The sequence below is a fragment of the Carlito syrichta genome, unplaced genomic scaffold (genome assembly GCF_000164805.1).
Source record: "Carlito syrichta isolate Samal-C Ts95f unplaced genomic scaffold, Tarsius_syrichta-2.0.1 Scaffold304014, whole genome shotgun sequence".
In the NCBI taxonomy this organism is placed as follows: domain Eukaryota; kingdom Metazoa; phylum Chordata; class Mammalia; order Primates; family Tarsiidae; genus Carlito; species Carlito syrichta.
In genome coordinates, this window is record NW_007248110.1 from 9,963 (window position 1) to 23,431 (window position 13,469).

Here is a 13,469-nt window from a genome sequence, read left to right on the forward strand (position 1 = left end):
AAAAAAATAAAAAAATAAGCTGGGTGCGGTAGTGCACGCCTGTAGTTCCAGCTACTTGGAAGGTTGAGGTGGAACGATCACCGGAGCCCAGCAGGTCAATGCTGGGGTGGCTGTGAGGGTGCCACTGCACTCCAGTCTGGGAGACGGAGTGAGACTCCAACTCAAAAAATAAATAAATAAATAAATAAATGAAAAAAACCTTCCACTGAAAGATTTACCCACAAAAGTAAGCCAAGATACAAAACATTCATTGCAGTATTCAGTATTCTTTGTTATTTCAAACATTAGAAAATAACCAAAATGTCAGTCACTATGAACTGGTTAGTTAAATGCTGGTACACACACAGACACTATTACAAAGAATAAGATGGATCTCAGTCGTTTGTACTGATACAGAAAGAGCTCAGGGTGCAGTTGGTGGGAAACGTAATGTGGAGGCAAAGTAAAGGATAAACTTTCTCACCAAGCACTGCTGATAGAGGCCAAGGCATACAGACCTTCTCACAGTGTATCTCAGACTAGAAACAGGAGGGGACTTTATCATGTTGTACCATCTGAATACAATGTCTGAATTGCATTCCTAATAGTAAATAAGGAAATATCCTTCTACTTCCTAGTTTAGAGTTTTTGTTTGTTTGTTTCGTATTTTTGAATCAGGAATTTTGAATTTTTTTCAAATACCATTCAGCACCTATGTAATCTCAGCACTTTAGGAGGCCGAGGCGAGTGAACTGCCTGAGCCCACAGGTTCGAAACCAGCCTGGACAACTTGGTGAGACCTCGTCTCTACAATAAAAATAAAAAAGTAGCCAGGAGTGGTAGCACCCGCCTGTGGTTTTGGCTACTTGGAAGGCTGAGGTGGAAGGATTGCCAGAGTCCAGCAGGTTGAGTCAACGCTGGGGTGGCTGTGAATATGCCACTGTACTCCAGCCTGGGCAATGGAATGAGACTCCAGTTCAAAAAAAAGAATTATGCTAAATCCACTCTGCCTGTGCTCTCTAAATGGAACAACAAAGTCTGGATGACAGCATATCATTTACAGCATAATTTACTGGTAATTTTAAGCCCACTGTTGAGATCTACTGATCAGAGAAAAAGATGCCTTTCAAAATATTACTGCTCACTGACAGTGCAACTGATACCCTAGAGCTCTTCTAGAGATGTACAAGGAGAACGTTGTTTTCATGCCTGCTAACACAGCATTCTTTCTGCAGTCCACGGATCAAGAAATAATTTTTACATTCATGGATTACTGTTTAAGAAATACACTTCATAAGGCTGTGGCTGCCAGAGATAGTGATGCCTCTGATGGATCTGGGCAAAATACACCAAAAACTTTTGGAAAAGATTCACCATTCTAGATTCCATTATGAACACTTGTGGCTGGGCGCGGTGGCTCAAGACTGTAATCCCAGCACTTTGGGAGGCTGAGATGAGAGGAACGCCTGAGCCCAGAGGTTCGAGACCAGTCTGGAAACTTGGTGAGACCTCATCTCTACAATAAATCAAAAAATTAGTAGGGCATGGTAGCACATGCCTGTAGTTCCAGCTACTTGGAAGGCTGAGGTGGAAGGATTGCCTGAGCCCAGTAGGTCAATGCTAGGGTGGCCGTGCGTGTGCCACTGCACTCCAGCCTGGGCAGTGGAGTGAGACTCCAACCAACCCCTCCCCCCAAAAAAACCCAAAAACATTTGTGATTGATGGGAGAAGGTCAAATATCAATTTCTTTTTCTTCTTTTTACTTTTTTGAGACAGGGTCACACTTTGCCACTCAGGCTGGAGTACAGTGTGGCATGATCATGGTTCACTGTAGTTACAAGCTCCCAGGTTCAAAGAGATCCTCTTGCCTCAGCTTCCTGAGTAGCTGGGACTACAGCTACTACAGTCACCACATTTGGCTAATTTAAAAAAAATTTTTTTTAATTTTTTGCAGAGATGGGATTATATTGCCCAGATTGGTCTCAAACTCCTGGTTCAAGTGATCCACCCACCTCAGCCTCCCGAAGTGCTGGGATTACAGGTATGAGCCACTATCCATAGCCAATATATCAATATTAACAGGAGTTTGAAAAAGTTAGTCTTCATGGATAACTTTGAGGGATTCAAGATTTCCGTGGAGGAAGTCTCTGCACATGTGGTACAAATAGCAAGAAAGCTGGAATTAGAAGTAGAGCCTAAAGATTTGACAGAATTACTGCATTTGTTTGAACTTGAACAAATGAGGAGTGGCTTTTTATGAATGAGCGAAGAAAGTAGTTTCTGGAGATGAAATCTACTCCTCGTGAAGGATGCTGTGAATGTTGCGGACATAACCAAGGCTTTAGCATATTACATAAATTTAGCTGATACAGCAATGGAAGAGTTTGAGAGGATTGATTCCAATCTTGAAAGAAGGTCTACTGTGGGTAAAAAGCTATCAAATAGCAACACATGCTACAGATAAATCTTTAAGAAAGAGTCAAGCAATATGGTAAACTTCATTTTTGTCTTATTTTAAGAAAATGTCACAGTCACCCCAACATTCAGGAACCACCCTGACCAGTCAGCAGCCATCCAATAGAGGCAAGACCTTCCTCCAGCAAAAATATTATGACTCAGCCGGGCTCAGTGGCTCAGCCTGTAATCCCACGCCTTTGGGAGGCTGAGGTGAGTGGACTGCCTGAGCCCGTGGGTTCGAGACCCGCCTGGGCAACAAGACTTCATCTCTACAATAAATAAAAAAATTAGCCGGGCGTGGTAGCGCACGCCTGTAGTTCCAGCTACTCGAAAGGCTGAGGCAGAAGGATCGCCAGAGCCCAGCAGGTTGAGGCTGCGGTAGCCGGGAGCGGCCACTGCACTCCAGTCTGGGCGACAGAGTGAGACTCCAACTCAAAAAACAAAAAAATATTATGACTCACTCAAGGCTCAGATGGCCGATAGACTTTTTTAGCAATAGAGTATTTTAAAATTAAAGCACATGCACTGTTTAGACCTAATGCTAGTACACACTTAATAGACTACAGTATAAAAGTGCAAACTTTTACATGCACTGGGAAACAAAAAAATTTGTGTGACTTGCTTTATTGCAATTGCAATATCCGCTTTACTGGGATGATTGAAACCAAACTTGCAATGTCTCCAAGGTCTTCACCCTCTTTGCTTTTCAAACAGCAGATTTAGGAAGATATGCTGGTTCCAAAGAGGCGGTATCAGCACAAGGCATAAATGAGACTCCTGCTGAACTCTCCCTGGAGGAGGGAACTGCCTGAGGAGCACATCCACAGTTGCACAGGGCCCCCAGTGCATCCAGCACAGAGAAACCAAGAGCAGTCCCTAGAGGCACGTGAAGTTTCTCATGAGTGTGTTCAGAAAACTCACCCTCTCCTGCTGGCGCTTCACTCTGTACTGTTTCAGCTGCTCCTCCAGTCGCTTCCGAGCCTGAAGTCGGACCTGCTCCTCCTTCTCCAGGGGCAAGGAAGACTCTGTAGAGCCTGAGGTGGGAAAGTGACCACTTAGAAACTTATAAAGCACCAGGACACAGAACAATCTCAAACCATTACTTGGTCATTTTGCATTTAATTACCAGTATGTTTTTAGTACAGCCATCCAGTTTGAAAGGACCATTTCTAGATCAGGAGAAAACTGTGTACCCTGGACACTGCCTACAGACAGAATCTACCTTGTGGAGACACGCTGGCCACACACTGGGTCTGGGTTCGTGACATGAGCACACTACCTCCTGTGAGGTTTCAACTGGTAAAGCAGGGGATGGCAAGTGACTTTTAACAAAAAGAACTAAGGTAAAACTGGGGCCAATGCCCAGCACTGAGGCACAGGTGCTCTCAGCTCTTGCTGGGCTGCAGCATTGCTCTGACTTTACAGAAGGCTCTCATGACTCTGTGGTGAGGAGCACATGAAAACAGTCATGAAGGAGTTACACATAATGATGCTCTATCTACAGGACCAGGGAATGTGGAGTCACATGACACCATGTTCTCGTTATGCAATGACACCTGGGGCTCTCATTTACTTCCTCTTTATTATTATTTTTGGAGTCAAGGTGTCACCCTGTTGCTCAGTCTAGAGTGCAGTGGCACAATCACGGCTCATCACAGCTCCTGGACTTAAGCAATCCTTCCACCTCAACCTCCCAAAGTAGCTGGGACTACAGACATGTGCCACTATGCCCAGCTAATTTTTAAATTTTTTTTTGTAGAGACAAGGTTTCACTATGTTGCCCAGGATGGTCTCAAACTCCTGGGCTCAAGCAATCCTCCCGCATTAGCCTCCCAAAGTGCTGGGATTACAGGCGTGAACCACGGACAACACCCAGCCTGGGGTTCTAATTTGATCTATAGTTCACCCCAATTTCTGAAATAACAACCCATGTTCTAGTAAGGTTTACTAAAATCAAGGGTATTTGTGTGAGCTGGTGGATAAAACTGTTGAAGTCTGGCATCAGGCCTCACTGCAGAGTAAAGACTGAGTAGGTATCTGCCCTCGAGGCTGGGTTACCTCAGTTTCCAGATGAAACTCCAGTCCAGGGTTGTGCTCAAGGACAGGACAGGGAAATGAAGGCCTTTGGGCCAAAAACGAATTCAAACTATCTAAAACCCAAAACTTGTATTTTGTGCCATGAAAGGCTTGAGTAGCACACACAACGGTGTTCTAGTTGCAGCTCCAGGGCAGCATTTGTGTTTCACCCCTCTTCAGCACATCAGCAGCCATGCCTGTGGAATGGCACCACGTGGTCTCAGTGTTGATCACAGCAGACAAATGTGATCATCTGACAGCTTTTTATAGACAGCACTCCTTTAGACGTGGATGCTGAGAAGGTAAGTGTCTATTACGTTATTATGTTAAATAATACCTAAAATCTGGGTAGCCACTAAGAATTTCACTGAGGATTCACCACAGTCACTAGTTTGTACATTTTATCACTGAGATCTCTAGACTATTCACAAGGTTAGTGCCCCAGATGACAAGACCATAAGGGGCAAACTCAGGCCTACAGCCATTGGCCACGTACACAAATCAGCAAAACAGTCTAAACACAGAAGCTCAATGACACAAGGTATGAGACAGGCTTGGAGCCAGGGTGCCCGCAGGAGCAGGTCCCAAGTGCACGCCCAAGGAGGGGACAGCACAGGCCCAGCTGGTGTGGCCATGTGGGCACCTGGGCCAGAGCTCACAAAATGGTTAAGATTAGAAATCCAGGCTTTTACATGTCATCTCTCAATTTAAATAATGGCAACTAGTTTTCAGAATTTTTTTTTGGTAAACAAGCGTGAAATGCAGTTTAATTTCAGTTTATCTTGTTTCTTGTTTTTTTGTTTTTAGAAAGTCTTTCTACAAACACATTATAGCCTTAGTAAAATAATGCCTCAGAAGAAAAAGGTAAACAATCCAAAAGAAAAATGGGTCAAACACACGAAGAAACAATTCACAGAAAAGAAGGCCCAGGCCACACATGGTGACTGAAGCCTGTAACCCTAACACTCTGGGAGGCCAAGGCAGGAGGACTGCTTGAGCCAGGAGTTGGAGATCAGCCTAGGCAACATAGCAAGGCCACGTCTCTACAGAAAAATGAAAAATTCAGCTGTGTGTGGGGCACATACTTGTAGTCCCAGCTACTTGGGAAGCTGAGGGGGAAGGATCACCTGAGCCCAAGAGGTCAAGGCTTTAGGGAGCTGTGATCATGCCACCGCATTTCAGCCTGAGCAAGAGAAAGACCCCAACTTAAAAAATAAAGTGAAGCTCTCTTGTAAATACACAACCTGCCATAGGGCTAAGATAGCACATGGTAAAGGAACATGACTGCTCAGACAGTGAGTGCTCAGGGCAGCTGCTCTGTGGGGGCCGAACGACACTGACATGGAGGGGAGGGAAGAGACAGCAGGAATGGATGCTTACACAGTTGCGTTTCTTGCATAGGAAGACTGAGTCTGAGAGACTGCAAAGCTTCTTTTCTAACACTGCCCTCAGCACTAGTTCCCTGAGACTTCCTTAGGTTGTCATGGAAACCAGTCACACCTGGAGAGGCATCAGGGCCCACTGGGGTCATAGTGGGATCGAGAGACAATGGAGGGTCCGGGAACTGCAGTGTTGGCCCATTCTGACAGAGGCCTCCTGGGCTAGGTTCATCCAGGCCTTCTCCTTCTTTGGAAGCATGGTCTGCCTCAAGACTGGCACCTGGAAAGAGAAGGCATGTTGCTGGGATTACAAGCGTCAGCCACTGTACATGTACACAAGGGCCTGATACCACTTTCTGATGGTTTTATAGGTCTAGGAGAGTCTCTCAACCTTTTTGTTTACATAACAACGACTTTTCTGAGCATCATACTACACTTAATTTTATTTTTTTTGAGTCAGAGTCTCACTCTGTCACACAGGCTGGAGTGCAGTGGCATGCTTATGGCCACTACAGCCTCAAACTGCTGGGCTCAGGCAATCTTTCCATCTCAGCCTTCCAAGTAGCTGGAACTACAGGAATGCCCCACCACACCCGGCTAATTTTTCTTGACTTATTCCGGAGACGAGGTCTCACCAAACTACCCAGGCTGGTCTCAAAACCTTGGGCTCAGGCAATCCTCTTTTCTCTGCCTCCCAAAGCACTAGGATTACAGGTATGAGCTACCATGCCCGGCTTCATACTATACTGAGGCGGAAGGATCGCCGGAGCCCAGCAGGTCGAGGCTGCGGTGGCCAGGAGCGGCCACTGCACTCCAGTCTGGGAGACAGAGTGAGACTCCAACTCAAAAAAAGAAAAAAAATATATCTAGGCTGGGCTCAGTGGCTCAGCCTATAATTCCAGCACTTTGGGAGGCTGAGGTGAGTGGACTGCCTGAGTCCGTGGGTTTGAGACCAGCCCAGGCAGCTTGGCGAAACCTCGTCTCTCCAATAAATCAAAAAGTAGCCGGGCGTAGTGTATGCCTGTAGTTCCGGCTACTTGGAAGGCTGAGGCGGATCACCTGAGCTCAGCAGGTCGATGTCGGGGTGGCCGTAAGTGTGCCACTGCACTCCAGCCTGGGTGACAGAGACCACAGCTCAAAGAAAAAAAAATCTAAAAGTAAAAAGGCCCAACAGATAGAAGACCTCACTGCATCCAAGCACAAGCCTAATCATGGATAAACAACTCGTGATGTTGATAAGATGACAACATTCCTAGACACTCCACTCCTAGACACGCCCTAGATACTCCAAGCGCTTGGCATGGCATGTGCCTCATTTCTTTTGATCCTCACAAACCACCCTATAATGTAGGGCACCGTTAATCTTCTGTCTATTAGAAGAAAAGATTGAAGGTGAGATAAATTAAGTATCTTGCTCAGGAGCATATCACTCTTGAGTGTCAGATCGAAGAGGTGGTTCCATGTCTATCTAATTCAGAATCCACGGTCTTTGGTCTGTATGCTCTTACCTGCTTCACCTGGCATTTATGTGACAACACTCAGCAACGCTATCTTAAGTGCCTGAACATCATTTTACAAGAAGTAGAACACAATTTCTGCTAACAAATTAGTATATATGTAATCTACAGCACATACTGCACTGATACCACCTGATCAGGAAGGGTCATGAGAACTGAGTGAAAAATTCACCCTTTATTTTTACTTTTTTTTTTTGAGATGGGGTCTTGCTATGTTACCTAGGCTGGCCTTGACCTCCTGGGTAGGTGGAATTGCAGGTTTTGAGTCACCATACCCAGCTCACTCTCATTTTTTTTTTTTTTGAGTCAGAGTGTCACTCTGTTGCCCAGGCTAGAGTGCAGTGACGCGATCACAGATACCGCAGCCTCAACCTGCTGGGCTCAGGTGATCCTTCTGTCTCAGTCTTCCAAGTAGCTGGGACTATAGGCACATGCCACCGCATCTAATTTTTTTATTTATTGTAGTAACAAGGTCTTGCCATGTTGCCTGGGCTGGACTCAAACCCCTGGGCTCAGGCAGTGCTCTTACCCCGGCTTCCCAAAGTGCTGAGATTACAGGTGTGAGCACCATTCCCACTCACCCTTTATTTCTGATGCATAAATAACCCGCAGCCAACAAGCACCCATTCACTTACTAACAATGCACTTAGTAAGTGAAAAGTTCATGAACAGTCATAATACCACAGTCCTCCAAAACACAAGCTAACCACATCCTCCTGTCAGCAGCACAGAGTAACCTGATGACTTACGGTGGGCTCTGTCCAGCTGGTCAGGTGGTGCCAGCAAGCCTGAGGGCTTTAGAGGGGCCTCGGGCAGAGCTGAGGTGCCACTGCAGGATCTGTCCTCCACAAGGCCATTGTGCTCAGCCAACGCGCCATCCATGGTCAGGACGACACTGGCTGAGCTGATGCTGAAGGGCTACACGTGAGCTGAGGCTGAGTTTGGTTTCTGCCATCAGCAATAGCCAAGAGCTCCTGGGAAGGATCCCACTTTGTTTTCCATCTTCAGGGGAAGACTTAAAGATTTACAAATGGTTTGAAGTCAAACCAACTAATATCATACCTGACAGGAGAGAAAGAGAAAAAAAGATAATACCTTTTTCATAATAGAAAATTCATTTGTCAGATTTTAAGTAACAATTACAAAACTAACATTTGGTTCCTGATTTGAGTATGTATTGGAATTTACTCATTTAACAAACAATCCTTGAGCACCTAAAACATCCTAGGTTTTAAAGATAAAAATGCTGAACCAGGCGCACCTGGGCCTTTTCCTGAAGGTGCTTAATGTCTGTATTGGGGCTGGTTAAAGAAATTCTGCCAGGTCAGAGCAGCTCCTTACCTGTGCTATAGCACGGGAACAACCAAGTTTTAAATTGTATTTAAATTCAATTATTTTGAATTTAAACAGTCACACATGGCCAGTGGCTTCTATATTGGACTGACAGGACTAGGTGGGCATAGGACAAGCTCCCCTCCTAGGTCACAGCTCTGGCAAGGTAGCCCTACCCTGCAAGTTGAACAGCTCAGATCTAGAAAGCAGAATTAAAGCAGCAGTTGCCACAGGACATGGAACGATATCCAGGGGGTAGAAGGACACACAGAAAGGATGCTGACTTGGAATGGGGGGGAGAGAGGGCATGTCACAGCAGTGACCATTCCCATCTTCATCATAAGCTGCATCAGCTCCCTCTCAACCCATCCTGCAAGGCTACATTTCAGTAAGTAAAACTTTGCCCAATGTTTGGCAACTGATTACCAACTTTGAAATGTAAAGATGATATTATTAAATCATTTTCTTGTCAACAGATACTAGTATAAGCTTCTATCAATTCTGTAGATGTGTTGGCATTTACTTCCTTTAAAATAGGTTTTGGGCTGGGCGCGGTGGCTCAGCCTATAATCCCAGCACTTTGGAAGGCCAAGGTGAGAGGACTGCATAAGCCCAGGGTTTGGAGACCGGCCTGGGCAACTTGATGAGACCTAGGCGACAATAAATTACAAAAACTAGCCAGACGTGGTGGCGTGCGTCTGTAGTTCCAGTTACTTGGAAGGCTGAGGTGGAAGGATTGCCTAGGCCCAGCAGGTCAAGACTGCGGTGGCTGTAAGCGTGCCACTGCACTCCAGCCTGGGTGACAAGAGTGAGACTCCAACTCCAAAAAAATAAAAAATAAAATAGAATAGGTTTTAGCCGGGTGCAGTGGCTCAGCCTGTAATCCCAGCAATTTGGGAGGCTGAGGCAAGAGGACTGCCTGAACCCGGGGGGGTTCGAGACTAGCCTGGGCAACTTGGTGAGACCTTATCTCTACAATAAATAAAAAAAATAAGCCAGGTGTGGCAGCGCGTGCCCGTAATTCTGGCTACTCAGAAGGCTGAGGCGGAAGGATTGCTTAAGCCTAGCAGGTCGAGGTTGCGGTGGCCATGAGTGTGCCACTGCACTCCGGCCTGGGCGACAGAGTGAGACACCAACTCAAAAAATAAAATAGGTTTCACATTTTTCATCTTATCCTGTGGATCTGTGTTTAACATGTTTCACGATAAACATTACATAACCCTTATCTCTAGCTTACAAAGCTCACACAGAAACTACAGTCGAGGAGCCCAGGTGGGTGGTCCTCAGGTGGGGTATCCACTAGTCCCCAGCAGCACGTGCAGGGTACCTTTTGTTCCAGGAGCTTCTACTCTCAATCTGCCCTCTATTACTGGTCACCTGTGAAAGATGGCACCCCGTTGGTGGTGGTTGTAACTCAGTCTACCGACACAATCAGTGACTGATTTAAGAGGGTGTGGACCTGTGAGTATTTGCTCATAACTATAACCCATGTGTTCCTCTCTGCCATCTTGCATCACACAGGCCACAGACAGTGTGATTTAGTAACAATACTGTCAAGAATATTAAAAGATTCTATATATGCTATTTAGCAAAAGGCTAGCATTAAGGATTTGTAACTAGAAAGTATGGTAGAAATGTGTGACAAGATTAATAGCTATAAATACAATACAGTTAATCAAAACCTTACTGCAAACAAAAGATTCTGGCAGTCAGTTCACTCATGGTGCCTGGCATATATAAATATTTCAAGACTAAAACAATGTTTAAATCACAGAAATGAAGGAAGCTACTAAGGCTAGCCAAAAGATAATCCTATGAGCACCAATTATCAATCTCATTTCTGTCTCTACAATCATCAGTGAAATCTTTCATCCCTGGAGAGATTTTCAGGTGGGTGGGCTGAAAACTGGCCTCTAGAGCATGGGCAGGGTTCTGTTCTTACACATCTTACAGACCCCTCTGAAAATCACCATTTCACAGGAAAACTACTGTGATGCCCACCAAGCCTGCCCCTTAGCTATAATCCCAGACAATCCCAGGAAAGCTGGTGGTAAACCGACCAAGACAGGGTGTGACATGTAGATGAGACACACACAGAGCAAGGTGAGGCACATCAGCAAAACGACAGTCAAGGTGGCACCTTCATCATAGGCTTGCCACTTCATGGACAAATGAATTACAAATGGACATGTAGGAATAAAGACAGTGGAATGTGGAATCTACTGTACTACTGTATGTTGGTACACCGTGTCTGGTCACTCTGAAAAATTCCTTAGCAAATAAAACCTCTGCATTTTGTTTTGATACGTCTTTGGTTCTGCTTTGTGAGCATGAGGCTGATGATATCTAAATCATGCATGTTTCAACAATGCCCACATACCCCATGAGTGTCAGATGAAAGCTCTTCTCATGCCTGTGACTGCAGACCCAGACCCTCTGCTAAGAACACCTGGTTCTCTTCCCCTGACTGCCAGGCAAACCACACTGTCTTTCCATGTCTACATCAGGCACAGCCTCTGAGGACTCTCCTAGACCTTCAGGAAAAGTGCTTCATCGGCCCCTTCTGCCATCACTATACCTCACACGTGCCCTCTACTGTAGCACATCATGCCTGCAACTGTGTATGTATCCATTACAACAATGAAGATCCTTGAAGCAGAAACTAACATTCAGAGTCTGCCCCCAGGCCAGGTGCAGTGGCTCACGCCTATAATCCCAGCACTTTGGGAGGTGGAGACGAGAGGATTGTCTGAGTCCAGGGGTTTGAGACCAGCCTGGACAACTTGGCGAGACATCATCTCTACAATAAATCAAAACATTAGCCAGGCATAGTGGTGCGCGCCTGTAGTTCCAGCTACTTGGAAGGCTGAGGCAGAAGGATAGCCTGAGTCCAGCAGGTCAAGGCTGCAGTGGCCATGAGCGTGCCACTGCACTCCAGCCTTGGTGACAGAGGGAGACTCCAACTAAAAAAAAAAAAGTCTGCCCCCCACCACCTTGAACACTCCCTGTTCACACAGTGCTCAACACAGGTTACCAAACTCAAACTTTGGCTCTGCCTTGTCCACCCTTTAGCAACCAATGGTTTCAAAACAAAATGGAAGTCTTTGAATCCTTGAGCATCAACACTGCCTTTTAAAATACAAAAATATGGCCGGACACAGTGACTCAAGCCTGTAATCCTAGCACTTTGGGAGGCCAAGGCGAGAGGACTGCCTGAGCCCAGGAATTTGAGACCAGTTGGGCAACATAGTGAGACCTCATCTCTACAATAAATCAATTAGCCGGGTATGGTAGCACACGTCAGTAGTTCTGGCTACTTGGAAGGCTGAGGAGGATCACTGGAGCCCAGTAAGTGGAGGCTGTGGGGGCCCAGAGCGTGCCACTGCACTCCAGCCTGGGCGACGGAGTGAGACTCCAACTAAAAAATAAATAAATAACTACATAAAATACAAAATACCCTTAACGCTTCCTACTGAAAACCACTGGAGAGTCCCAGCTCCAACGAGGGACAGAGCATCCCCAGGAGTTATAAGCTGGAAGAGCAGTGTGTAATGGCCACAGCCCAGAGGAGCAACCAGAACAGAAAGGAAGATCAGGACAAAAGCAGGACCAGACTTAGCCCTTAGAGGCAGAATATGCAGAAGTGAATTGCCACAGAGTCAAACAGTGACAATGCTTGAACCTAACACTGTACAAGAAAGAGAAACCTTCACCAAAGACATTCAGGTTCCACGGAAAAGGTGCGTCAATGTGGTGACCACCACAGCAGGCTGTCTGAACCCAAAGCCATCAAATTCTGCTCACTTAGTTCCCCTTATTCTGATTTCTTGCTAAACAAGAAACCTTCTGATTCCCAGGCAGTCCTACCCACCCTCCAGAATGGAGACCCCGTGACTGTGACTTATTCTGGAAACTCATAAAGACAGCTCCTATTTATATGCAGCTCCTCCTGGAGCTGGACTACAGAGACAGAATTCACAGTGCCCAAAGAGGAGTTGGGTGACAGTGATACTTCCCCCAGAGGGCAAGAAACTGGCATTCTCCACCTATCCTGAGGCTCACTTGATTTTCATTAGCATGACTCAGTTGTTCAGGGCCTCATTACCTCAGACTACTGACAAAAGCGGATCTCTGGGCAACAAAGAAAAGGACCGGACAGCCGGGGGGGTGTCATAAGGAAGCTACTATTAGTGACATGCACTCCATGCTGTGATTTTCTTTTTTAAATAAAGAGGTTGGTCTAATCACAGTATCATTTTTGACCACTTTCAATCCTATGTTTCCTAGAGGAAAGGGTTAGGACAAAGCTATCACTCGGAACTCTGCAAAGCACACATTACTCTAGGTTCACACCTGTCTTACATCCAGGGATGTCGAACTGAGGAACCATCACCTCAGGGGCCTATAGGATTGCAGCATCCCCCATTCAGCATATTGCCTGAATTCCATACACTTCACCAGCTCTACAAAGCCCATACACTGAAGCTGTTCCTACTGGCAATTAGAAACACAACAGGATTCCCTTAAGAAGATAATACCTGGTTGAGGCCACACTGGTATCAGCAGAGACAGGAAGGGCAGGCCCAGGAACAGGGCATCTCTGCTGCAGATCCTGACCTGTCCTCCACTTAGCTGTGATATCTTGGGATGATTTCTTTCTTTTTTTTTCTTTTTGAGCTTGCGGCTCACTCTGTTGCCCAGGCTGAAGTGAAATGGCATGCTCCCAGTC

General features: G+C 45.9%; 1 protein-coding gene across 1 annotated transcript in view; it reads right to left on the minus strand.

The window, feature by feature from the left end:
• The window catches only part of LOC103261799 (golgin subfamily A member 3-like), a 16,553-nt gene extending 8,077 nt beyond the window's left edge, over positions 1 to 8,476 (minus strand). Inside the window, exons 1-3 of the mRNA XM_008059376.1 lie at positions 8,158 to 8,476; positions 5,893 to 6,171; positions 3,358 to 3,470 (exon numbers count right to left, since the gene is read on the minus strand). Of these exons, the coding sequence (XP_008057567.1) occupies positions 3,358 to 3,470; positions 5,893 to 6,171; positions 8,158 to 8,290 (525 nt within the window). The 5' untranslated portion in view covers positions 8,291 to 8,476. The remainder of the gene's footprint in view (positions 1 to 3,357; positions 3,471 to 5,892; positions 6,172 to 8,157) is intronic.
• Between the last annotated feature and the right edge of the window lie 4,993 nt (positions 8,477 to 13,469).